Source organism: Lynx rufus, unplaced genomic scaffold (genome assembly GCF_022079265.1).
Source record: "Lynx rufus isolate CCGP_SWC_20201006 ecotype Redwood Valley unplaced genomic scaffold, mLynRuf1.p SCAF_10, whole genome shotgun sequence".
NCBI classification, from domain to species: Eukaryota; Metazoa; Chordata; class Mammalia; order Carnivora; family Felidae; genus Lynx; species Lynx rufus.
Window position 1 is genome coordinate 1,315,170 of NW_025814824.1, and position 26,662 is coordinate 1,341,831.

General features: G+C 54.4%; 2 protein-coding genes and 1 long non-coding RNA gene across 5 annotated transcripts in view; 2 read left to right on the plus strand and 1 right to left on the minus strand.

Moving 5' to 3' along the window:
- FAM120A (family with sequence similarity 120A) overlaps window positions 1–7,442 on the plus strand; it is a 96,223-nt gene extending 88,781 nt beyond the window's left edge. For 2 of the 3 annotated variants that reach the window (XM_047100632.1, XM_047100638.1), the window contains one exon: window positions 5,534–7,442. In XM_047100632.1, the coding sequence (XP_046956588.1) occupies window positions 5,534–5,845 (312 nt within the window). In that variant the 3' untranslated portion in view covers window positions 5,846–7,442. Of the gene's footprint in view, window positions 1–75; window positions 362–5,533 lie in introns of all 3 variants that reach the window. The other variant, XR_006965920.1, reaches the window with a different exon arrangement.
- On the minus strand, window positions 7,407–15,725 carry LOC124527577 (uncharacterized). The gene is made up of 2 exons (XR_006965924.1): window positions 14,229–15,725; window positions 7,407–8,616 (listed from the first exon to the last, which is right to left on the minus strand). It is a non-coding gene; the product is annotated as an uncharacterized LOC124527577 (long non-coding RNA).
- An 894-nt stretch (window positions 15,726–16,619) lies between these two features.
- PHF2 (PHD finger protein 2) overlaps window positions 16,620–26,662 on the plus strand; it is an 80,985-nt gene continuing 70,942 nt past the window's right edge. Inside the window, exon 1 of the mRNA XM_047100656.1 lies at window positions 16,620–16,751. Within this exon, the coding sequence (XP_046956612.1) occupies window positions 16,654–16,751 (98 nt within the window). The 5' untranslated portion in view covers window positions 16,620–16,653. The remainder of the gene's footprint in view (window positions 16,752–26,662) is intronic.

The window sequence follows — 26,662 nt, forward strand, 5'->3', positions numbered from 1 at the left end:
TTATTTAGGTAAATAGCAGTCAGGATTTAAGAAGAAAACTGACGTCTTTTTCTCCTCCTGGACTGTCTTGACTAGCACTTCGCTGAAAGGCTGAGCCTGTGAGGAGACAAAATCACGTACCCATCTTCATGACCGAGCTGGAGTTTCCTCCCACTTTGGATAGACCATATTGGGACACGGATCCTGATGAATTTCCCCTTGAGAAGGATCTTTTAGAAATGCCAGGCAGCCTTACTGCTGTGTTTGAGGTTTCATCGAAGTGTGCATTTCTTCCCGTGCTGTGCATGCAAATGTTCCAGCTCTCCCTTGGCTCCCACATTAGTAGCCCGCGTGTGGAAATGTATTGGCCTGCCTTTACCAGGTGATCTCACCACCTTGGGAACTTCTGTGTTGATGAAATGCATCTAGTGAGTCAGGTACAAGGGCAGCCCCCTCTGCAGTGCAGCATGCCCCAGGATGGGGCATGTGCTCGGCTCACTTTGCCCTCCCCAGGCTCACCTTGACCTTCCTCTGCCTTCTGAGCCCTTTTAAGCTGAAGGCACTCAGCCTCTGGACGGGTTTATAAGGTGGGGGGGGAATGCACCCGTGCTGTGCTCCAGCCCGGAGCCCATCCTGTACAGACAGCCCCTCGTGGAGCCATCACCCGTACGATTAAGGGGGCCTTTCACGTAAAACACAGACACTGGAACCACACAAGACAACTGGGTGGCCTGGCCTCTTTCTTGTTCCCGTGGGGAGCTCACCGTCTTTTATTTTGCTGCATCTTTAAAGTCCCTGAGTCCACTGGAGGGGACCCCATGCCTGTCTCCTTTGCTTTGTGTGTGGAAGGACAGACAACACCGCCTTTTGCGCCCAAACGCCCAGACTTTCTGCATCTTGCCGAGCGTGTGCTGAGCGGGCTGCCCCCCTATGACCTGACCTTTTCTTTCTTGCATCCTGGTAGTGGGTCTGGGCACTGAGCTAGACTCTGCACCGGTCTGCGCCTGTGGCAGGACTGAGGTGGACCTGCGTGCTTTTGTCAGGGGCACGAGTGTCTGCTTCTGCACATTGGGACCCTTCGATGTGTCACAGGCTGGATCCATTCATTCGCTGGAGATAGTCTTGTTGCATCATTTCTTTTTCGTTACTTATTGGGGTGTTTTTGTAAAGAGACGCTTCCCATTGGCTCCCATTTGGTACCTGAGTATTACAGTGCTTGCAGGACAGATACCTTGCTGCCCTTGGCCACAGGCCCTTTGCGTGGCCTCTGGTCTGCGGTGGCTTTCTCTGTGGGCATCGCCCGGCCCAGCAGAACCACCACATTTCTCTCGATTCCTTGGTCTCTTTAGTGGGAAATGGCATTTGAAAACCACCGTCTGGGCACCCTGAGTGCTGGAGGGCCAGTGACTGTTCCTAGTGTTCTCTGAGCACAGACCTGGACATGCAGTCCTGGTCTTCATGCATGAACACACGACATGCGAGCTTTTTATTGTCTTTTTCTTTAAAGATAAAATCCTCATAAATTCACACTGACGTTCCCAATTTAAACTGAGGGCTTTTACTTACATCTCTGATGTTACATCTACATGTCCTTTCCTCATGCTGAATCACTGTTTCTGGGCTTCTCTGTGAACAGGGCTAGAGGAGATACGTGTACTCGCGTGCACCAGGCACTCAGCCCCGCACATGCTTGTGCTGCTGCACACTCTTGTGTACCACACGCACAGGGGAATATGCATGTGGATGCCGCTGTTTTTATCTCAAGAATTTATAGCGACTCTTCTGAATCAAATTGAAGACTTCAGGAATTTGATTTAAACTTTACTGTTCGTGTCCATGTCTAGTATCTTCCACCCTGAGAACCGGGGCTCGTTAAGTTAGAGTCAGAGTGCCCCTGGCTGGCCCTTGGCTTCGTCCACGGGCAGTCACGGTGTTGACAAACTCACCCTGTTCTCCCCCCAGCTCTCGTTGTGACAGTAGCTGTGCGGTTATCCGCTGCATTGTCCCAGCGTGCAGCCTCCACCCACCACCCCACCCACGCCTCATTGGCCTGGCCTCTGTGGACCCGCGTCCCCTGCCCGCCGGCCTTGTCCCTCCAGGCTCTCCTCAGGGGACTCCACAGGCAGGACCTCACAGAAACCAGGGGACGTTCAGAAGCACTTTGCTTTCCTAACAGTTGAAAGTGGTGGCTCATACCTCCTTCTCATGCGTCTCACGTATATTGTCATTTTCTTCTGTCATAAGCTTTGTGTCAAAGACCGCTAATAATTGAATTGTCTTTCCCTCAGAAGACATTCGCGGTTTTGGCCTAGATGCCCAAATTGTTTTTGTTTCTCTGCCAAGGTTTCGTGATGCACCCCGCTGCTGGTCATTCTGGGCCGGTGCACTCAGCACACAACGTGTTCTTTCTAAACACAGTTTCATATCTTGTCTTACATCAGAAGCTTTTCTTGAATTACTGGGTTTTCATTTCTGTTGTTCTTCTTTGCTTTGATTTCATCTCTGGTGGTTCCTGTTGAGCTAGTCTTGTGTCTGTCGCCAGTGTTTGGCACATTCTTGACTCCCTTTGATGTCTTCTTCTTTTGAGATAGAACTCACCTACTATGCAGCTCACCTGCTTAGAAAGTACAGTGCGGCCTGTCCTCACTGTCATGCAGGGACACCGCCAATTCCAGAACGTTCATCACCCGAGAAGAAACCCCTTACTCAGTTGCAGCCACATCCCAGCCCCCAGCGGCCACGGATCTGTTTTGCTGTGTATGGACTTGCTCTGTGCCTGTCTTGTATGCGCACCTGTCGTGGCGCCACTGGCCCTTGGGTCCTCGGGATTGCTGTGAGGGCTCCACTGAGGGCGAGGCTCACTTTATCCATTTACCAGTTGCTGGGCATTCAGGTGGTTTGCACGTTTTTGGTTATGAGTAATGCTGCTGTGAACATACATACATAGGTTCGGGTTTTCCTCCAGCTTTACTGAGACGTAATCAATATATACCATCATGTTAGTTCTGGGTGCAGCATAGTGATTTGTATTTGTATGCATTGCAAGATGATCACCACGGGAAGTCTCGTTAACATGCATCTCCTCAAATGGTTACAAAAACTTATTTTCTTGTGAGGAGAACCTTTGAGATCTCTCAGCAACTTGCAGATATGCAACAGAGTATTGTTAACTACAGTGGTTGTGTTCAGGTGTTTGTGTGGACATATGTTTTCATTCCTCTTGGGTACATACCTGGGAATGAATTCCTGGGTCCTTGTGTATCCTCAGAAAAACAATTCTGAGTTACTTTTTTGTGTTGGCACCCTGGAGATCCTGCTTCAGGCGTTTTGTGTAGCGGCCGGTGGGCTTTCCCCTCCGAGACTGAGGGCTTAGAGGTCTGAGCAAGTACTTGAAATCTTCAGTGTTATTTCCCCCTGCTTTGTCCTCTTATATATTTTAACTTTTCTCAGGATTCCAAGAAAATGGCAGTAGTGTTGACTTGGGGGAGGGTTTACATGCATATTTCCGAACTCTGGGATTGAGCACTGAAGTGAGAAGACCTGTGGGAATGGAGCCCAGAGGGGAACAAACGCAGGGACCACTGGTGTGAGACAAGGCATCCCCAAGGCGAGGGTAACACATATCTCCAGCCCCACTTGGCTGAGCAGAGAGGGCCTTCATTTGTAACCAGGCAAAAACCCTGGTTCTCAGCAGGGAGGACTAGAGGCACCCGACACCCTGCCATCTGTGGTTTGAAAGGCAGCTTTCCTGTTCTGGGTCTCAGTTTCTTCACTGAAAAATGACCACATAAGGGTAAGACCGTTAAGGTTTCCTTCAGCACTGAGTCCGCCTCCAGCAGTGGTTCTCAGCCCTGGGATGTTGGCCCCAAGGGCCATTGGCTTTGTTTGGGGACATTGTTGATCATCATCATAGCTCAGTGTGCAAGTGCTTCTGGTGTCTTCTGGGGAGAGGCCAGCGATGCCCACCACTCTGCAACACACAAGACGGCCCGTGACAGAATTACCAGGTCTACAATGTCGAGGTGCCAGGCTGAGAAACCCACAGTCTAAGATGTAAACAGCTGAAAGATCTCGGGCTGTCTTCCTCGTCTCTTACCGAGAGGTCTTGTCTTTCACTCCAAAAGTTCATTTTTTGTAGAATTACTTTTAAGTTTGTTAAGAGGAGCAGGGAGACCTGTTCAGAAGAGATAGGTCACAAACACACCTGGTGATTATCAGCTTAGACTTGTTTCTTGTTGGGTTGTCCAGAGAGGACTTAGGTTTGCTTCCATTTTCCAGTAGAAATGGGCCTCCCACTGCCCGCGACAGATGGATCTGTAAGTTGTTGGTGGACACGTAGTGAGGATGGTGGTTTGTAATTTCAGAGAGGACGTATCGAGGAGCGGTGTTAGCATAGATGACTTGGTGCTGTCCAGAAGGATTAGGTAGACCTCTTCAAGTGGGGTCTACTGCAAGGTCAGGATATTAACTACAGAGAAGTGGAGGGAAGGGGCCCCAGGACGAACCTGCTGAGACCAGCTTTTGCCAGCTGCAGGTCAGTCAGAAGCAAAACAGAGTGTGTTAAGAGTATAGAGTATAGACTAGAGTACAGAATAAACAGATTATAGAGAGTAGATAGACTGTGTGAACTACAGAGAGTATAGACTAGAGCACACAGACCATAGAGAATACGTAGACTGTTCAGGTTATGGAGAGTATAGAGTACACAGACCATAGAGAGTATGGAGTATAGAGAGTATGTAGACTGTGGAACCCGGAGAGTATAGACGAGAGTACAGAGTACACAGACCGTAGAGAGTATGGGGCATAGAGAGTATATAGACTGGACCACGGAGGGTATAGACCATAGTACAGAGTACACAGGCTGTGGAGAGCATGGGGCCTAGAGAGTATGTAGACTCTGGATTACAGAGAGTATAGACTAGAGTACACAGACCATAGAGAGTATGGGGCGTAGAAAGTATGTAGACTATGGACTACGAGAGTATAGATGAGAGTACAGAGTACACAGACCACAGAGAGTACGTAGACTGTGGACTATGGAGAGTACAGACCAGAGTACAGAGTACACAGACTGTGGAGAGTATGTGGACTGTACATAGACTGTGGAAAGTATAGAGTGTAGACAGTATAGAGCTTAGAATGTATACACTAGAGTATGTAGATGATGCAAACTATAGACTATAGAGTACATAGGTGATACTATAGAGAGAGAGAATATATATTACACAGATTACAGAGAATGTAGATTCAAGTATGGAGTACAGAGAGAATACAGACTATCAAATATATACAGTACATAGCCTATAAAGTATATACACAGGTTGTGAAAAATACAGACTGGAGCATATAGAGGTATAGAGAGTGTAGAGTAACGGACTGTACAGACCACAGAGGATTAAGAGAAGGTATAGAGCAGAGAGTAGAAAGCGTGAGGAACACACCCATGCAGTGTACTGTGCTGTTGAACCTGAAGCACAGGCCTCCATAGGCGTCCCTTCTCCCACTGTGTATCACAGCTGCCTTATTGCTTGTTATCCTTGATTTTGACCAGGGCAAGCCTCCTTATGCTGCTTCAGCAGAAGAAGTGGCCAAAGAACTGAAGTCAAGATCCGGGGAATCCAAGTCGTCTGCCGTGTCTTCAGATGGGTCCCTGGCTGAAAACGGAGCGGTGGCTGAGGAGAAGCCTGCTCCCCAGATGAACGGGAGCGCGGGCGATGCCAGGGCCCCCAGCCACTCGGAAAGTGCCTTGAACAATGACTCTAAGACGTGCAATACAAATCCTCACTTAAATGCACTAAGTACAGACAGTGCTTGCCGCAGAGCTGATGCTCTGGAGGCTGCTGTCTTAAAGAAAGAAGAGTAAACTTATTTTTTATAGAGGGTGAAGGATGCTGGAAGGGTAGGATTCAGGAATATCTGGAGAGAAAGAGAGCCTACAGTTATGTACATTTTTTCCTTTCCGTAAGAGAAAAATGAGGACTTTGGAAATTCGGATCCCTCTTTGATATCAGAGATTTAAACAACACATTTTTAGTTTTAACCAGTTGTAGTCAAAATGCTACAATAAAACAAAAAGAGAGAAAGAAAATGAAGAGCATTTGACTCCCACACTTAAAATGAAGTACACACAAAGTTTAAACTGGTTATGACAAAAGCCTATAGTTGTGTTTCTTGAACTATAAAGAAAACAAATTTTGGCAGTCTTTAAGTATATATAGCTTAAAATATCATTTTTAGCATTTGGCACCATATGTATGCCATTATCTTTGATTTTGCATTACTGTTCACAAGGAAGCTTTGTCTAAGGCTTTGATTTTATGATTATGAAAGAAATAAGGCACACCACGGTTTTTCTTTCTTACTTAAATCTCATCACTGTTGATGTGGTTCTTTTGTGTTAAAAAAAAAAAAGTGCAACTATCAAAACTAAAAAATTATAGAGTAATATTGCCGTTCTGCTGATTTTAAATATGCAGTACATCATACTTACTTTACAAGCAAGTTAAATGGAGATAAAGTTGAAATCATAGAAGATGCAAATGACCTTTCAAAATCAACACAATGTGTTCTGAAACTTTTCGTGACTTAATACCATGCATCTGTGATCAATGAACTATGTGGTTTTGAATCGGATGTAGACCATTAGTGCTACTACTTGAGCTAACCTTCTGCATGGTTCATAATTTTTAAAGTGTGTAGTTAATATTATGCATGTTATTGTCCTTCCATTCTTACCAGTATGTGCCCATTTGCAAAACAAAATGCTAATAATCAGTAATAGTCCTATAAAAGATGTTAACTCTGTTTAGTCACTGACTGATCTTGCTCTAACCTTAAAATTTTGTGATTATTGACCTCTGTTGCATTTATTCTAAAACCCCCCCAAAATTATCTAGCTGTTTCAAATATCAACATTACCCTGGTGTATTCACTGCTGTATGCATTATTGTTCTTTGTTGCTGTTTTATGCCTTCATATTAGCAAAATATGAAATTCTGTGAAAAACAAAAAAAAAATCCCTTTGATCTTAAAAAAAAAAAAACAAAAAAAACAACCCCCCCTTCTGTAGCAGGAAACAAATTGCTTGTTCTTGAGAACTTTCCCATCAAGAATTTAGTAGAAGCAGGTATACTTATATCATTTTGATGTTTTTGTTAATGTTTCCAAACAATGTACTTTGAAATCAGAATCACTTCTTATTCGTTTTCATATAATTCTCCTGATGCTCTTCATCACACATTAGTGATCAGAAATGAGATGTAATTCCCCAATCCCTGCCCGCAAGACCTGAGTAGGATCTTACTGTAAGTTGAAGGGAGTTCTGCCCTAACTCATGGATTGTGCAAGAATGAACTGCTGTTGGGTCTGACTGATTGTAGGTGGGTTGTGGCGTGGTGTATCGAAGGCTATTGAATGCAACTTACAATGCTTAATAAAAATCTTTATTCTTTTAGTATAAAGTACGGTGTCGCTTTTAAATTTCTTGTAGCAACAGATGTTACTGAGACTTAATTCAAGTTGGGACCGCTACCGCAGGCACCAGGCCTTCTCGGTGCGAGGACGAGGTCTGGGGATCCTGACTTTGAGTCCACGCGTGTGTCGGGGGCGAGGGGCAGTGGGAGAGTGGACTTACATAATTAAAAAGCTCAACAGCTGCCTGAGAGCTCGCTGGAGTGAGTGCAACTCAAAACTGTTCTGCGAGGGGGTTCCGGTCTCCAGCCCGAAGGGACTCGCGCTGTCATCCTCGTCCCCATGCTGGGAAGCGGGACTGAACGTGGAGAAAGCAGCCCAAGGAAGAAACGCACCAGATCCCGATAGAAGCACGTGCATTACTGTCCCTACTGACCAGACCCACCCTTCATTGTGGTTTTCTCCGTGTGCACCTCGCGCCCTTGGGCCCACCACCCTCCAGGGCCGACCCTGCGGGGGCCACACGACTCTGACCGCCCGCAGCTGTGGCGTCCCTAGGGTCGCACCGCCGGCAGCAATGGGGACAAGCCCCGCCGCGGGGCTTAGAGAAACGGGACAGAAATCCACCTCCCCAGTCTGAGGAGCTGGGCGCTTCCGGTCTATACAAGGGGAGGGACGCAGCCGCCACTGTTTCCGGCCCCAGCTTCAGGCGGGTTGGGGCGGGGCCGTGAGCGCTTCCGGCCTCTGCGCGGGGCGGGAAAAGGACGTGTGCGCTTCCGGCTTCTGTGCGGGGCGGGGCCGCGAGTTGCTTCCGGCCTGTGCGCTGGACGGCGCAGAGCGGTGCCGTGAGGGCTTCCGGATTCTGCGCGGTTCGGGAAAGGGTCGTAGACGCTTCCGGCTTGTGCGAGAGGCGGGGCCGTTTCCGGCCTGTGCTTAGAACGGGGCGGGGCCGTGGCCCGCTTCCGGCTTGCGCGCGGGGCGGGGCCGTGAGTGCTTCCGGCTTGTGCTTGGGACAGCTCGGGGCGGAGCAGTGAGCCCTTCCGGCCTCCTCTCCACCTGCGCTGGTAGTGCGTGCGCACCGTCCACGCCCCGCGGCGGCCCGCGTCGCTCACCCCGCCGCTGGTCGCGCATTCTGGTTCACCGTTTTTTGTTTTCTTTTGTGAAAGAGCTCTTACAGATCTCGTGTGTTTCAAACGTAGTATGTCTATTGTAGAGTTTCAAACACTGCCGGTGCACAGAAAGGACAGAAAACCCCTAGTGATGTACGCATACGGACACACCTGTTCACACCTGGTCCTTGTGCCCCCGCCGGCCTAGCGCGGATGAACCCCGCGCACCTGCCGTTCAGGGCCGCAGGGGCCGCGCCTATTCACGTTTCGGGGCGCAGGACAGGTGTGTACAAGCAAGGCCGTATCAGGTAAGAACACGGGAAATAAAACAGGGAGGGGACTGGGGGGACGGGGGTCTGCAGGGCGAGGCTGGGCTCAGGAAGCAGTGTATAGAGAGAACCCACCAACGAGGGGAGAAGGGTGCTGCTGGCCCCTGGAAGGTGGCTTAACCCTCAGCATTGGGCCAGTGTCACAGGAAAATGGGCATCCCTCCTTGTCATCTGTCTCCTCCCAGGCCTGTGGGCAGGCATGAGGACACGAGCTCCTTCCTGATGCGCTCCCTGCAGGAGCGGTTCTCCCTTCCAGCGATCTTATTCTCCCGCTGATTCTTTGGAGAATGCCTGTTTACTGTCCTTTCCCCTTTACTGCTTACCCTCACCTGGCAGAGTGAGCTCTGCACAGGTTGCTTCCCTCCAGCCCCAGGACCCTTGGCTGCTGGGCCTCCGCTCCTGTCCCTACCACAGCCGGGGCGGGGGGGCGGGGGGCGGGCGGCAGGGGCCTCACGGACCCACAGATGGACCAAAACAGGCTCTGTACTAGGTGCTTTACCCAGTGCTGTGGGCTGGACTGTGCAGGTGAGGTCTTGGAGACTCTATGAGGGGCCACCTGGGGGCTGGCTGGAAATTACTCAGGCAGAGCTCGAGCCACTTAAGGGTGGTGTCTGGGATGGCCTTGGCCTGGTGTGCCCAGAAGGCACCAGCAGCTCATGTGGCAAACAGCTGGAGGCACAGGAGCAGACCTCCCAGACCTCGTCACACCATGTCCACTCCTGGCCATTGTGCATATCCATCTCTTCAGACATGACTGACCCCAGCATGGGTTATATAAGTGTTACCCTGGTGTTGGTTTTCCCAGAGTGGCCCGTTTGTCTTGTCTTGTTCTGGTGTTTTGTTAATAGCACCCTTAATGTAAATTATATGGTTATTTGGCAGAGGGGCTTTGGTCTATAAACTCATTGCTTCAAAACATCACAGGGCCATCCTCACGATAGTCAACAGAAGGGCACTCTCATAGCTATCAGAAAAACCCAGAAGGCTCCCAAAGTTCCCATGGGTCACTGTTCACTTCACTGGGTTCTGGATCAGGTCTCCCAAGGGCCTCCTCTTAGAACTCTCTTGACATTCACCAGATTGCTTCATGTGTCACCAAAGCACACATCCAGCCTTGAACTAGTGTCTCCTGTCTGTCATCTCTGCCATATGAACTCCTGGGAGGTGGGACGCGTCTACCTGGTTCACAGCTTTAAAACCTACACTAGTTGTGCACCAACACATTGGACAACCTAGATGAAGTGGACAAACCCACACACACACAACCCGCAACCTGCCCAAACTGAATTACAAAGAAACAGGACATCTTAATATACCTGTAATTATTACAGAGAATGAGTCAATAATCAAAAGCCTCCCAAAAAGAAAAGCCCATGACCAGATGGCTGGTGAATTTTACCACACATTTAGGGAAAAATTAACAGCAATCCTTAAATTCTTCCCAAATGTTGAAGAGGAGGGAATGCTTCCTGACACTCTCTGAAGCCAGCATTGCCCTGATACCAAAGCCAGACAAAGACTCTACAAGAAGACTACAAAACAGGGGTACCTCGCTGGCTCAGTTGGTAGAACATGTGACTTTTGATCTCAGGGTCATGAATTTGAGCCCCACATTAGGTGTGGAGCCTACATAAAAAAAAAAAAAAAAAAAAAAAAAACAAAAAAGGAAAACTACAAAACAGTATCCCTCATGAACCTTGATGCAAAATTCTCAGCAAAATTCCAGGAAACTAAATTCACCAGCGTGTTAAAAAGATTCTACACCTTGATGAAATGGAGTTTGTTCCTGAAATGCAAGGATGGTTCAGTCTCAAAATCAATCAGGGTGAGACATCACACCAACAAAGGGGGAAAAACCCACAGGATCATCTCAACTGATGCAGAAAAAGCATTTGATAAAATTCAACATGTTTTCATGATAAAAATCCTCCATAGGGGGGCACCTGGGTGGTTCAGTAAGTTAAGCATCTGGTTCTTGATTTCAGCCCAGGCCATGATCTCACAGATGGTAAGTATGAGCCCCAAGTCTGGCTCTGTGCTGGCAGGGCACAGCCTGCTTGGGATTCTCTCTCTGCCTTCTCTCTTCGCACCTCCTCCACTTGCATGCACACTCCCTGTCTCAAAATTCAAGAAATTAGAAATAGAAACTTTTTCAGCATAGTAAATGCCACAGATGAAAAGCCCAAAGCAAACATACTTAATGGTGAAAAGATTAAAATATATATATATCACAAACACATGCCCAAAACCCAAAACAACTTTTCCCCTGACGTCAGAAAGGAGAAAGATGCCACTGCCACTTTCACCACTTCTACCCAACACAGTATTGGGAGTTCTAGCAGGAGCACCCAGACATACCTGCGTAAACAAGCAAATAGCATCCAAATTAGGAAGAAGTAAAATTATCTCTGTTCATAGATAACAAGACGTTACGTAAAATCAAAAAGACTTAGGAACTCTAAAGATTCCACAAAATACTGTTAGAACTAGTAAATTCAAAGTTATGAAACTAATCCTGTAAAGTTGCAGGATAACTAAATAAACACTAAAAAATTAGTTTTGTTTCCAAACACTAAAAATAAACAATCTCAAAAGGAAATCAGGAACACAATTCCATTTACAATAACATTAAAAAAACCCAAAAACCTAGGGGTAAGTTTAACCAAGGAGATAAAAGACTTGTATGCTGAAAACTGTAAGACATTGCTGAAAGCAATTAAAGAAGACAAATAAGTGGAAATATCCCATGTTCATGGATCAGAATACTAATATTGTTACGATGGCAGTACTGCCCAAAATGATCTACAGATTCAATGAAATCCCTGTCAAAATTATCATAGTCCCTTTTGCAGAAGTGGAGAAGCCAGTTCTCAAATTCATAACCTCAAATTCATAAAGGGGCCTGGAAGAACCCAAACAGTCCTGAAAAAGAAGTGCAAATTTCGAGTTTCACCCTTCCTGATTCTGAAACTTCCTACAAAGCTACAGAAACCAACACAGTATGGTATAAGGTTAGACATACAGACCAATGAAAGACAATAAGAAGCCCAGAAATAACCCCTTGCCCACATGGTCAAATGATTTTGACAAGGGTGCCATGATCACTCAATGAGGAAAGGACAGTGCTTTCAACAAATGGTGCTGGGAAGACTCCATGTCCACCTGCAAAAGCATGACATTGACCCTTACCCCAACTCAAAAATTAACTTAAAATGGATCAAAAGCCTAAACCTAAACCTATAAAAATCTTGGAAGGAAACACAGGATGAAATCTTCATGACATTGGATTTGGCAATGGTTTTTTGGATGTGACATCAAAATGCAAGGGCAACAAAAGAAAACAAAATAGATGAACCTGACTTCTTCAAAATTACAACCGTCTGTGCATCAGAGTACATCATCATGGAGTGCAAGGACAACTGACAGCATGTGAGAACATTTGCAAATCACCAATCTGATAAGAGATTAGTATCCAGAATATATAAAGAACTCCTATAATTCAACAACAAGAAAACCCAACCCAAATCAAAATAAGGAAAGGGCTCAAATAGACATTTATCCAAAGAAGATGTACAGATGGCCAATAAACTCATGAGAAGATCCCCAACATCATCAGTCATTAGGGAAATGCAGATCAAAACCACAGTGATCAGAGTTTCAATGGAACCAAATTTTTGCCATCAAAAACTAGCATATTGAACTATACATTGAGAAATTAAGAATTTTTACTTCAAAAAAAAAAAACCCACAATGAGATATCACTTCATCCACTTTAGGACAGCTATAATCAACACATGTACACACACACACACACACATACATACAGAAAATAACAAGTGTTGGTGAGGATGTGGAGAAATTGGGACACTTGTGCACTGTTGGTGGGAATATAAAATGGTGCAGCAGCTGTGGAAAATGACATGGTTCTTAAAAATGTTAAAAATAGAATTATCATATGATTCACCAATCTCACTTCTGGGTACACACACAAAAGAAGTAAAAGCAGGGACACGAACAGATATTTGCACACCCACATTCATAGCAACATTATTCACAACATCCAAAACGTGGGAACAACCCAAGTGTCCTTCAACAATGAATGGAGAAATCAAACATGGATTATAAATACAATGAAATAACAGTCTTAAAAAGGAAGGGAACTCTCACATGTTACAACATGGATGAACCTCGAAGACATGATGCCAGGTGAAGTAAGCCAGTCACAAGAAGGCAAATACTGTAGGATTCCACGGACTTATCTGAGGTCCCTACAGTGGTCAAGTTCATAGAGACAGGAAGTAGCTGGTGGGTGCCTGGGCCTGGGGGAGTAGTGATGGGGGTTAGTGTTTACTGGTGGGACAGTGAAAAACTTGGCGGAGGTGCATGATGGCGGCTGCAAACAGTGTGAACTTACTTCATGCCACATAACCGTACACTCAGAGATGGTCAAAATGGTACGTTTCATCTTGTGCATGTTACCACAATTAAAAGAAAAGCCTGCGCTAGCGTTCAGTATATTTTGTCGAGAGGGAGTGAATCAGCAGGTCCTGGAACGTGCTGTTTTTCCATTGGGCAATAAGGTGAATAATACGTGTCTCACGCTTGGGACTGGCTGGGGGATGCGGGGTGCGTGCTGTGGCTGTGCTTCCTTGGAGCAGCAGGGTGGAGGGTGGGGGGGCATGCTTCTGGGGAGCCCATCCTCTTACCCCAGCAGCATCCCTGGCCACTCGGGTGGGTGGTGGTCTTGACGCTTAGACACAGACTCAGGAGTGGGGTGGACCCGGTGGGCGTGGAGGCAAAGAGCAGACCATGTGAAAGGGCCAGAGCTTGGGGGACGCCTCATTTCAAGGCCACTGCCCCTGCTTCCTGGGGCCTTGAGTCCAGCCCCTGGTGCTCCCCCTCCCTGTGTGACCTGGCCTGCTCCAGGCCTGGGTCCCCAGGGCACTGTGGGGCGTGTGTCACTGTCCCCCTTGACAGCAAAAGGAGCCGCACAGGAGTTGGGACTGCTACCAAACTGCGAACACAGCAGGCGCTCAACGCACAATGAGTGAGGACTCAGAAAAGGAGGGCTTTCTGGGGGGTGAGAATGGGGAAGCCCAACAAAGGAGCATTTGGGACCCACGTGGGCCCTTACTTTCGTCTGGAGTTGGCCCACAGCGTCCGAACAGCCTGGAGTAACAGGAAAGCATCTCTGCGGACACACGCAGAGGCCGTGGACACGTACAGACCAGGAGGGCAGGAGGGCCAGGCGCCTGGGGGAGTCTGGGCTCCCAGCCCGCTCCTCCCCCTGGTCAGCCAGCTGCCTCCTCTGGGAGGCATTTCACTGCTTCCAGCCTGCGTTTTCTGGAGAATGGCAGGAGTCCCCCCCCTCCCCGGGACTCCCATTGGTCCTGTATACCTGTCTGTGGAGCGGCAGTGCCGAAGTGTCCCTGCAAGTGCGGAGGGTGGAGTGGTCACCGCCTAGAGCTGATGCTGAGCACGTCCCAGGCACTGCCGGAGTCTGTGGGGAACCAAGCACAGGGCATGGCACCTGGTCAGTGCTTGACACACACTGGTAACTACTGTGCTCGCAGACAAGGACGGGGAAGTGTTGGGTGAGGCCCTGCACCACAGTGGCCTCCAGAAGCTTCTGACCACACTGGACCACAAGTGGGTGGAGGTGGGCACTTCGGGTTTGAGCGTCCCAGTACTGCTGTAGGGGATGGTCACTCAGCAGGGCCCAGGCCAGCCGGACTTGCAGGCCGGGCACCGCTTATCTGAACTGACCCCCACCAGGGTGTTGGTGGGGGACAGTGCTTCCCAGAGCCCTCCGCACCATCTCCAGGAGGAAGGACCCCAGAGGGGAAGGGCAACCACTGCAGTTCGGGTGGGAAGGACTTGAGGTCGAGCTTAGCGAGGTGGGGGCAGTGGCAGAGTGACCTTGTCCCTCTCCCCTCCCCCAGCTTCTGCTGGCTGGTGCCTCCCTGCTAAGGCGGGCGCACCTGCCCGGGCGGGAGGCCAGGGGGCAGCTGGCACAGCAGGTTGGCCTCCAGAGGAGGGAGGACTTCAGATGAACTGCTGGCACGTGGGCCAGGTGCCCTGAGGGGCTGCAGGCCTCAGCTGGGCACCTGTCAGGGGTGCTGCTGTGAGGGGCCTGCACCTGGCTTTCCCTCCAGTCTGGCATTCTGTGCTTGAGGTGGCCAGCATCCCCCAGGAGGAGGCTCAGGGCAGGGAACACCTACTGGCCCCTGGCCCCTCACTCCTCACTCCACAGCACATGGATGCAGCTGGGAGCGGGCAGGAGAGGGCTGGCTTCCAGAAGGCGGGGAGGAAGGAGCCCTCAGAGCTGGCCCTTCCCCCACGCACCACAGACCCTGACCACTCAGGTGAGGCTGCAGGGCCCAGGGCAAGGCAGTGGCACTTCTGGCCCATGCCTCCAGCCCCTGCTGTCCTGAAGCCACCAGCAGGGCTCCATAATCCTGACTTGGACTGGAGGCCTGGGGGCTCCTTGGGGGAGGAGGGAAGGGGGCTCAAATTCTAGGTGATCACTCCCTTTACAGAGCTGACCTGTGCCAGCGTGCTCCTGGCTCCCCAGAAATCTGTCCTCTAGGGGCTCGGCAACAGGAGAGTCAAGGATCCTGTGTGGGAGGGCTAGCTGTTCCCAGGAATCAGGGGGAAAGGGAGCAGGAAGGAAGAAACAGGAGGAAACCCCAGCTGCCCCCTGTCCCTCTGCTGGTGGGGGTCCCTGACCACCTTCTCAGAGGAAGCCGGGCCTGCCTTCACCCAGAGGCTCCCACCTTTTCCCTGGAGGGTCCTCCTGCCCACCTTCTCCCCCAGAGTGATCTCCAGCCTACCTTCTCCCCCAGAGGGGTCCCTTTGCCCTCCTTCACCCTGGCCCACCTTCTCTCCGGGAGGGGTCCCTTGGCCCACCTTCTCCCCGGCAGGTCCCCCCACCCTCCTCTTCCCCCAGAGGGGTCCCCCGGCTCACTGTTTCCCCAGCAGGTACTCCCCCCTCCCCCGGAGGGGTCCCCAGGCCCATCTTTTCTCCGGGAGGGGTCTCCCGGCCCACATCCCCGGCAGGTCCCCCTGCCCTCCTCTCCCCCAGAGAAGTCTCCCCGAGCCTCTTCCTCCCCCGGAGAGATTCCCCCGGCCCACCTTCTCTCCAGGAGGGGTCCCCTGACCCACCTTCTCACGGCAGGTCTCCCCGCCCTCCTCTCACCCCAGAGGGGTCCACTGATCAACTGTTTCCCCGGCAGGTATCCCCCACTCCTCTTCCCCCAGAGGGGTCCCCCGGCCCACCGTTTCCCCGGCAGGGTCCCTCCGGCTCTCCTACTCCCCCAGAGGAGTCCTCCGGCCCACCTTCTCCCCGACAGATCCCACCGGCCCTCCTCCTCCCCAGGAGGGAACCCCCCAGGCCCACCTTCTCCCCGCGGTCCCCGGCCCGCCTTCCCTCGGCGGGAGCGGCGGCCCAGGCCGGCGGGCGGAGGCGGCGCCACCCGGGGCGCTGACGTAGAGGCCGCTCGGCGGCCGGGGGTCCCTTCGGTGGGGCCGCGGCTCCCCGCCCGCCGCCCCCGCGCGTCCATTCCCTTTTGTGTCCCGCGCGCGGCCCGGCCCCGCGCACACTCGCGCCCTGCGCCCCGGGGCCGGCGGGCGGCTCCCGGCGCGGCCCTGCTCCGCGCGCCCCGCTTTGTGTGGACGCGCCGGCCGGGTGCGCGCGGGCTGTCGTGCGCCCCCGGCCCCGTCCCGGCCCCGGCCCGGCGCGGCCCCCCGCCCGGCCCGCCCGGCCCGCCCGGCCCCGACCCGGAGCGCAGCGCGGGCCGAGGGCGGGCGGGCGGCGCGCGAACATGGCGACGGTGCCCGTGTACTGCGTGTGCCGGCTCCCCTACGACGTTACCCGCTTCATGATCGAGTGCGACGCCTGCAAGGACTGGTTCCACGGCAGGTGAGCGCGCGGCCCGCGGGCCCGGCCCGGCCCCCCGGCGCCCCGGCGCCCCGGCCCCCGGCCCGCCCGGCCCCCCGGCCCGGTGCGCGCCCGCCCGCCGCAGGCCCCCGCCGCCGCCGCCGCCGCCGCCGCCCGCCGGCCGCGCGCCCTTTTGTGCCCGGGGCGGGGGCCGGGCGGGCAGGCGCCCCTCGCGCGGCGCACAAAGCGGGCCCGGGGGCCGGGGGACCGGGGAGTTGGGGCGCCGCGGGCCGGGCCGCTGACAGCGGGGCCGCGGGGAGGCCGGCTCCAGGCCCAGGCCCGGCCCGCCGCCTCCCCCGCGAAGTTGCAGGAACTTTCCCCGCGCGGGCCCCGGAGAGGCGCGAGCGGCGGCGGCCCGGACGCCGGCGGCCCCGGCCAGGGGTGGGGGGTGGGGGGCGTCCGGCGCGCCCACCCTCCGCCGCAGCCCCCGAGCCCCCTGACCCCGGCCGGCGCCCCCTAACCCCCCGCGGGGGTGGGTGACAGGACGGCGTCGGTGCGGGTGGGGGTGTCGCGGCTTTGCCGCCTCCTCCCGGGGGCCGGCGTGGTGCCCCGTTTCCCCCTTCTCCGCTCCCGACGGGGACGCCCCCCCTCCCCCGGGGCCGGACTTGACCTTATGCTCTCTGGGGGACGTGGGGTGGGGGGAGGTAAAGCTGGGCCTTTGCCCCGGGCTGTGACCTGGCCCTGCGCCTAGTTTTCAAAGCGAGGCCCCTTCCCACCCAGAAGTAGATGGGGAGGAGGAAGAGATGGTGATTGCGGTGTCCGAACTGCTCCAACAGGTTCTCACGTGTTTGGGCCTGGGCAGGACCCGGTTGCCCTCCTGGATACCGCCTCAGACCCACCAGGAGCAGGGCAGGGGGCACGGGGTGGGGGGAGTGTGTGGTGGCGGCTGGTCCCTGATCCCCCAGAGAGGAGAACCTCCCGCTCATTTTAAGGGTGGATGTTGGGGAGCCAGGCAGCCGGATGTGACAGGACCTGTTCAGGTTGGTCAGCGCCCAGCCAGGGTCCCAGCCCAGTGCCTGTGACAGGGACCCCAGTGAGGAGGGGGCGGGACTCTACGGGGCAGGGACACCACTGAAATCCCCTGGGCCTCCGGGGCTGCCTTCCTGTGGATGCCCAGGGCAGCAGAGCCCCTGCCCCGGGGTGCAAACACTGGACTCCCCAGAACGGTGTGTGTGCAAGTTGCTGCTATGCACACCCACCAACTGGCATCCTCTGCAAGTTCATGGCCGGACCAAGGGTGAGAGCTGCCATCTGATCCTTCAGGGCTCCTCAGTTCCAGACATGCTGAGAAGCTGACCCTGAGCGCCCTGGATGTGGAGGGCACTCTCTCTCCTCCCCCGCCCCACCCAGGGCCTGCTGAGCTCCCTGGGTGCCCAGGCTTGGGGAAGGCCTGGAAGGACCTTTGGCTGCCCAGGGGCCAAAGGTCGGGAAGGAGGAAGGCAGGCCAGTTCTGAGCTAGGCTCTGAGATGGGGGGGGGGGGAACCCTAGGAGTGAGGGGCAGGCAGGGGAGAAGCTGAGGGCTGGCATGCCTGGTGGGTGGCATTTGCTGGACTGGCCAGGGCAGAGTTGGGGAGAGGGATGCATCCTGACACCTTAAAGGGGACATTTGGGGACATCTTCTCTCCTCATCGCCCATTTGTCTCTGGAGGTCCTTGATTTGACCCAACATGAGTACAGGTCCTTCCCTCAGCCCAGACTCCTCTCCACCCACACAGGGCGGCCCTGGCATCTGAAAGGGGCTCTGCTTTCCCTGCCGTGGGCACATTTTCTGTGCATGTGATCGAGGGCCCCTTGCAGGAGTGAGCCCTGAGCTGTAGCATTCCCAGGTGGCTCAGGGCAGGAGCCCGGATGGGGAATGTCAGGGTTGGGATGGGCCTCACAGCCCTGGGCACGCTTTCTCCCTGCCCCTGCACCGACCCCCTCGGCTTTAACGGGAAGGTGTGTGACATGAGCCCTGTGCTTCCCCACCCCCAGGTGCTTTGGGGCTGACCCAAGACTTTTCAGATCCAATGTCCCCTGTATCCTTGTTTACTTTGTATTCAACAGCTCATTTTTTAAAAGTTTGAATACTTTATAACTTTTTACTTTAGAGAATTTTAGACTTAAAGAGTTACAAGACTGGTTCAGTGTCTGTTCGCCAGTCACACTGACTCCTCTGGATGGAAACTGAGGCAGAAACACAGACCTCAGCAGGTTTTTCCCTGTACTGTCCCTTTTCTGCTCCAGGACCCCGCAGCGTATCTCACTCTCCTGTTTCTTTCAGAAGGAAACCTCCTATCATTCCCTGAAATAGCGCATTAGTATAACTTGTCGTAGCCGGTGCGTGTCAAAATAAACACAACCGTTAAACTAACAGGCTCCAACTTGTCCCACCTGTGATCCGTCACGTCCCTCCTGAGCACCTTATTTTGGTAGGACTGGGAAGGGTCTCTGAGGTTGCACACGCTCACAGCGGCTCAGGATTTGCTGGGAGGGCTCCAGCGGGGTTGGTGGGTGAAGATGTGGCTGGGACGGCTGCATTTCAGGGGCAGAACCCTCTCCCGGTGTGCTTGCTTCCCAGCAGCCCTCTCTGCTGTGCTGGGCCGGAAGCACAGGCATCCAGGAAAGCGGGAGCCCGTGTTGCACCCCATCTCCGGGGCTGGGGCACCTCGGCAGCCCAGCTGGCCTTCACCGCTGACACCTAAGGTGGCTTTGCCTAGGGAGGGACGGAGCGTGTGGCCATCCGCCTTCCGAACTGTCTTGTCTGTGTGTCCGGTAGGGAGGGTGGCGACCCATGGGCACCGGGGGCCTTCCTCCTCCATCCAGGTGCCGCAGAGCCAGTGTCCGCCCCCCCTGCCCACAGGGAGGCGCGTGGCTGCCTGGGCCCGTCGCAGTAGGAGCCACCCAGCGTCTCACCTTGTCACCACCGTGGTGTGAGGAGTCTCTGTCTCTGGGCAGTAGGGAAGATTCTATTAAGGTATCAGGCACTCTAGAGCTTCCTGGTGCCCTTTCAGTTGCCTGTTCTGTCGACTCCAAGGGGCTTTGGAGACGTAATTGGTAAAATTGATTTTAAGGAGCTCGAAAGCTGGAGGTGCAGTGCGAGTGCTTTGGTGACGGAAGTTTCACTGACTTCTTGGTAAATGTTTCTGGGCGTGCGTTCTTCATGGGGCGCCGTGCTGGCCGCAGAGGCTCCTGGGGTCACAAGGCAGATCCCGTCTCCTCTTGCGGGGTTTCCTCGACCAGAGTCAGACCTGTAGATGAGGAGATCCGTGCCACCCTGGGGGACCCTGTCCAGTCCCGAGGCAGCACTGTGGGGGCAAGAGCGGGCGAGGAGTCCGCATCAGGGACAGCCAGGGGGTCTGTCTGTCCTGGAGGGGGAGCGGAGGAGGGGAGGGGAATGTGATGGGCTCCTCTGGCTGTCAGGGAGATGCGGGGGACAAGGGCAGGGCCCAGAGCCACTTCCAGGTGACGGGTGGTCGGCAGGTGGGGGTGGGGCTGCTGTGGGTTCTGGAGTGGATCTCCTCGGATTCCTGCTTGTCCGTCTGTCTGACTGGGTTCCTCCTCGCAGGGTCCCTGTCTCTGTGCTCACCTCCCCGGGGCTGGTTGGCTCTTGTGAGCTCTTGCCATGCCCCCCTCCCACCCAGCCGTAAGCTTTTTGGGGCAGAGCCACACCTGGGGGTCCACGGCCTCCACGGGTGTCTGGTGACACTGAGCACGGCCAGCGGAACATGTGCGCGTGGAGGGAAAGGAGGGCCCGCCGGGCATCAAGCTTCAGCGTTGCAGCCTCTACCATTAAGTCCTTGATCTGGGGATTCCCAAGTACAGGGGAAGGGGCCATGCACGTGGAGATGGAGTCGCGGTGTGTTTGACACGGTTGGGGAGACGATTAATCACCTTGGAACAAGGAATTCCCACCGTGTGAGTTCAAGAACCCCAAGCGGGTGGGGGCAGTATGCTGCCAGCGTCTAGAGGGCAGAGCGGAGGCCCCGTCCCTCAGGCCTAAGGGGGTGACACGGAGTCGGGCTCCCTGTAATGGCCAGAGTGCGTGCGTTGCTAGAAGCCGTAGGCTGGAGGAGGGCGTGCCGTGAGCCTCTGGACCGCAGCCGCGTTCATCGGGGTCGCTGGGATTCGGGCCCGGCCGCAGGTGGCCTGAGATCGGGCCAGGGTTTCGGGGGCTTGGTGTGGACCCAGCCCTCTCCCCCAAGACACCCTCTCTCCTGGGCCATCCCCTCGCCTCTGTGCACACAGCACCTGGCCATGTGGCAGGACTTTATTCCAAAAGAACGAGGGGACTGAGGGCGAGAGTTGGCCAGGAAATAACGTCCCTCGATGGAGTGTGCTGGGAGAGTGGAGCTCCTGGAAGTCCTGGTGTGGGGGAAGCCAGCCCCTCGGTTGGCTTCTGAACGGCTGCCGTGGCTACGGGGCTGACCCTCGCGCTGGCCTCTATGGCGTCAGGGTTAGATCTCTGGTGGTTCCCACAGGGACCTGGCTGGTCGCTGGGCCGGCCACCTCGCCCTCTCCCTTCAAGCAGAGAGGGGACTCTGGGCTCCTCACACGCGGCAGGTGGACACGTTCGGCCTCAGTCACTCTGGCTCAAGGGCCCGAACAAACTCCAGGCACCGGCGACCCCGTGCCTGTCGGCGGCTTCGCAGACACGGCAAGCGTGGAAACGCCTTTGCCAGCGGAAAGCCGCTTGTGGTGTCAGGTGGGGACGCTGGGCTCTGTGCTGTGCCCTCTGCATCTGGGCGTCTGCCCCACCGGGCCCGCTGGGAGCCGCGTCTCCATCTCGGCCGCTCTCCCCCTTGCTCCGTCTTCTTTCCTGCCTGTCTTGGTCCTCAGCTTTTTGGTTTGGTGGTGGGTGACCCTAACCCCGCATTCTGGAACGGGGCTTGGCTCTGGGTCTGTTCACTTTCCCGCAAAGTGCTGGGTCATCTGCAGGAGAGCAGAGTTCCGGCCAGTGATTGGCTTTGACCTCAGAGCGTAAGGACTGAAGGTCCTTGTGGTGTTTGTCCCGGCGAATGGAGAAACCAGACTTTTATCTTTTCTTAAAAGTTGGGAGTGAAATTTATATATGGTGGTAATAACTATTTTATTTATTTTATCTTATTATTTTATTTTATTTTAATTTAATTTTATTTTATTTTTAAGTGTTTATTTTGAGAGAGAGAGAGAGAGTAGGTGTGCATATGTTCATGGGAGAAGGACAGAGAGAGACTGAAAGAGAGAGAGACACAGAGAGAATCCCAAACAGCTTCTGGGCTGTTAGCACAAAGCCTGACATGGGGCTCGAACTCATGAACCGTGAGATCATGACCTGAGCCAAAATCAAGAGTCATACTCTTAACTGATTGAGCCACTGGGCACCACAATAATTATTTTAAAGTGCACAGTTTGTGGCGTTTAGTGCATTCAGAATAGTGTGCAATAGTCACTTCTGTGGTTCCCACACATTTTCATCACATGAAAGGAGACTCTGAACCCATCAAACAACAGCCCCCAGCCCCATATACCACCCTCCCCGCCCCCCCCCCCCCCCGCCCCCGCCCCAGTCCTGGACAGCCATGTGTTTTCTGTGTCCTGATGGATGTAACTGTTCTGGACGTTTCTGATAAATGGGATCATACGATATGTAACTTTTGTGTGTGGCTTCCTCCACTCAGCACAATGTCTTTAGGTCCATCCAGGCTGCGGCAGGTGTCGGAACATGGTTTTTTTATGGCCGAATACTGCTCCATTGGGTGGACATACCACGTCTGTTTGTGCATTCACCTGCCTGCACATCTGGGGTTTTCCCGCCTGTTTGTCAGTCGTGCCGCTCTGAACGCTCGAGGACAAATATCTGTTTGAAGACCTGTTTTCATTTCTTTCGGGAATTGCCGTGTCATATGGTTATTCTGTGTTTAACTTTTTAACTAACCACAAGCTGTTTTCCACAGCGGCTGCACCATTTTACGTTCCCACCGCCAATGTGGGAGCCGTCTGATAGCACTTCATCTTCGCTAACACCTGTTATTTTCCACTTTTCAAATCATGGGTGTCCTAAGGGGTGTGGAGTAGGATCTCATTATTGCTTTGATATACATTTTCCTAAAGGCTGATGGCGTTGAAAGTGGTTAAGCCATCTTTGGCGCAATGTCTGTTGAAACACTTTGCACATATTTAAATTGGGTTATTTGTCCCTTTATTGTTGAATTGTGAGAGTGCTTTATATATTTTGGACACTTACCAGATACACAATTTGCCGATATTTTCCCCTCCCGTGGACTGTCTTTTCACTTGTGTGGTAACGTCCATTGACGCACAAAAGTTTTCGTCCTGATGACTTCCGGTTTGACTTTCTCTTCTGTTGCTTGCGCTTTTGGTGTCATATCTACAAATCCACTGTCAAATCCAAGGTCGTGAAGATCTGCCCCTTTGATTTCTTCTAAGAGTTTTAGAATTTTCGCTCTCATCTTTGGTTTTTGATTCAGTTATTTTTTAATATATGATTTGAGGTAGGGATCTAGCTGCATTGGTTTGCAAGTGGCTATCCGGTTGCCCCTGACCTATTGTTTAAAGGCTGTTCTTCCCCTACTGAGCGTCTTGGTGACCTTGTTGAAAATCATTTGACCGTGTACGTGAGGGTTTATTTCTGGACTCTATTCCGTTCCATGGTCCGCCTGTCTCCCCTACACCACTGCCACGCTGTGTCAATGACTGTAGCTTTGTTGGAAGTTTTGAAACCAGAAAACGTGACACCTCCACCTTTTTCTTTTTAAGATGTTGTTTCAACTTTTCAGGGTTCCTTGCAGTTCCGACTGAATTTAAGGATTGGCTTCTCCGTTTCTTCGGAAACTCCTGTTGGGATTTTGACAGGGATTGTGTTGACTCTAGATTGCTGGCCGTGGGTTGTACTGACGCCTGAACAGTATTCCGTTGGCTGATCCATGACCCCCGGACCAAAGTGCACCTCACTGGGGATGCCAGCTGACACCTGGAGCTCCTCCTGTAACTCTGCCACTTGGGCCATCATTTTTGCCTCCCCTTAGAAACCCCGTCGAGCCACAGCCTGGGTATGAATCTCGGGAAGCCGGGCTGAGCGGGAGGGCTGCGAGAACATGCTTCAGGGGAGTATTAGCACATCCCTGGGAGGCACAGGGCTGTCACTGTCCAGGCCCCACCTCACCATCCTCTGGGCTGACCCGCCAGGGGCTGGAGAGATGGCTCCCGCAGGAGTGACTGAGGCCTGGGGTCTTGCAGGATGACACTTGGCATCCTGGAAAAATCCAGAAACTGTTGCCTGACCCAGTGTGCCTCCCGGATGAACAGGGCGTGAGGGAGGGGGGTGGGGCGCTCCCGAGAGCTCCCCAGACCTTTGGGGAGGCAGCGGTGTGGGGCCTGCTGGAGCCGAGCTGGGTTCGCACTAAACCTTCTGTTGGGAGCTTGCATCTAGTACACAGTGTGAGTCTCCCAGCGGCTGTTCCTGATGGAGGCTTGTGACAGTGGCATGCGGGAGGTGAGGGCGTTTCCTTCCACTTGCTGGGAGAGGACCACCCAGCCCCCTCTGCGCTGCAGCCAGTGAAAGCCAGTAGTTTTGTGCCACAGGCAGCGAGGTGGCTCAGACACGGGTGGCTAGGTGCTGGGCGCTGGGGTGGCTCCTTGCCCGCCAAGCGGGGCAGCTGTCTGGTCGTCCGTGAGCACCTCAGGCAGCGCCAGGCACCCTCATGCTGGGGCACCCAGAGTGCCTGTGCGGGAGGGAAGGTTGGTGGGGAGGCGCCCTGGCATGTGGGCCGGGGGTGCGAGTTCCCACTTCATCCTCAACACAGTAGGATCAGGACGGATCGGGATGTTCCCTGATGTACATCTGGTTCACCAGGTTCTGTCCCAGTGCTTCAGGCTGTGGGTGGAGGGGCAGGAGGGGGAGAGCCAGCTGCAGGGGCGTGGGGGTGGGGCAGGGCGATGGGGGCCCTGGAGCGAGGGGGATCCTGGGGGGAGGGATGGGGGACCAATGGGGGAGGGAAAGGGAGAGCAGTGGGGCCACAGATGACAGAAGCTGTGTTTGGAGACCGAACAGTGGACCCGTCTGGGCCTGTCACCCTGCCTGAGCCTCGGTAGGGTCGGAGTTTCCCAGGCACTGCTCCTGCCCTGAGCTCCATCCAGGCTCTGGAGAGTGAAAGCGTGAGCTGCTGTCTGGTCTCCCGGCACTGTGTCAGGGTGACCCGTGGACCCTGGACTGGATGCTCTAGATGCCCGTGTGACAGGCCTGGCCTGGTCCAGGTGTGGGTGGGACCTCTCCAGTGTCCCTGTCCCCGGCAGCCTGGGCCCCTGTCTGTGCAGGCGGCAGGTGTTTATGTTTTGGTCCCAGGCCCAGGATGTGGAGGTGGACGCATGAGTGACCTGCCCCGGCCCGGGGGTGCATGAGACAGAGGTGGGACCGCGTGTCTAGGGGCCCTGCCACATCTCTTCCCCTTCCCTGAGCCGCAGCTGGGCACGGTGCACCTGGCTCCCGCCTCAGAGGACAGGTACAGGTGCTTTCTGACTGACCTGGGGCAGTGGGGCGTGTCCGCTGGGCCCCCTCCCAGCCCTGCCGTGTCCTCTCCCTACTCCTCTCCCCAGACTGAAATTTCTGTGGGGCCCCCCAGGCGATGCCAGCAGTGACCAGCGGGGTTCCCCTCAGGGGTGGGGGAGGGACTGGCGGGAGCACGGTCTGCCCTGCTCCCTGCCCTCCTCCCTGCCCCGCCCGCTGCCTTTCCTCCATGGACACTGGGAGGTGGGCGGTGGTGGGATGGAGCGCGCCCTGTGGTCCCCACCGCAAGTGCCGAACGACAGCTGGGGAAAGGAGGCAGGCAGAGCTGGGGTCAGGCTGAGAAGAGACTTCCAGGTAACTGAAACCGACCCCAGACAGGACGCATCGGGGACAGCGTGGCACTGGGGCGGCGTTGGCCGGCCTGGGCCCTGAGCACGGGGGGAGCAGCACCCCCGGGCGCCCACTGGCAGGTTTGGGGCATGGCTTGGGGGGCACCGTGGTGCCCAGGGGCGGGGCGGAGGCAGCTGAACGTCTGTGGGTGTATCTGCCATCATCAGGTGGGAGTCCGAGCTCCTGACTTTTCTCGAATTTATTGCCGGGAGAAGGGACAACTGCTTTTGTCTGCGCACGAATGGGGAGCGGGACGGATCTGCAAGTGGAGTGCTAGCGCCTGGTCTGTTCAGATGGAGGGCCAGTGAGAATTGGTCACGAAAAGCCCGTCTTCTCCCCGGACCCAGCCTGATTCCAACTTCTGGTGCGGAACTCGGGAGAGACTCCTGTCTGTGCAGCACTGTGTTTCACTGCCCCCCCGCCCCCCACCTCTCATGCCCTGTGACCTCCGGGCTGCGTCCCGTCTGCCTCCCGCTGCTGGCCTCCCGGTTGGCCGTCAGCTCGCTTCTCAGCTTGAGCTCCCGTTTTGTGCAGGGACTGTCCGGGCTCCTGCGGCTGCCGGTGGTGGGGCCACTGTCCGCCCTGCACCTGTGGGGTTTCCTAAGTAGCCGAGTGCTTTCGGACGACGTCAGAGAGAGCAGGTCGGGCCTGAGAAGTGAAGCGAGAGGCTGCTTCCTCGGGTGGATGGGGGTGCCGTCCGCGGCTGCCTCCTGCTCCGTAGGCCGCGGGCCTCCAGGGTTGCCAGAGGGTTACTGAGTATCCCCTTCCCCGTCCTTTTCGGGGCTGGTGTGAGGCCAGGCAGTTTGCTTTTTTCCCCCCTGTAAACTTTTTATTTTACACTTGTTTTAGGTTTACGGAAGAATTGCAGACACGGCAGCATTAGTGCATGCCCCTGACTCAGTTTCCGTGACCGTCAGCACCTCACGTCACTGCCGTGCCCCGGTCACGGCTCCCTGGGCAGCGACCTCTGTCCTGGTCCTCCCCACCGTCCAATCTCCTCAGCCCCTTGTTCCCAAG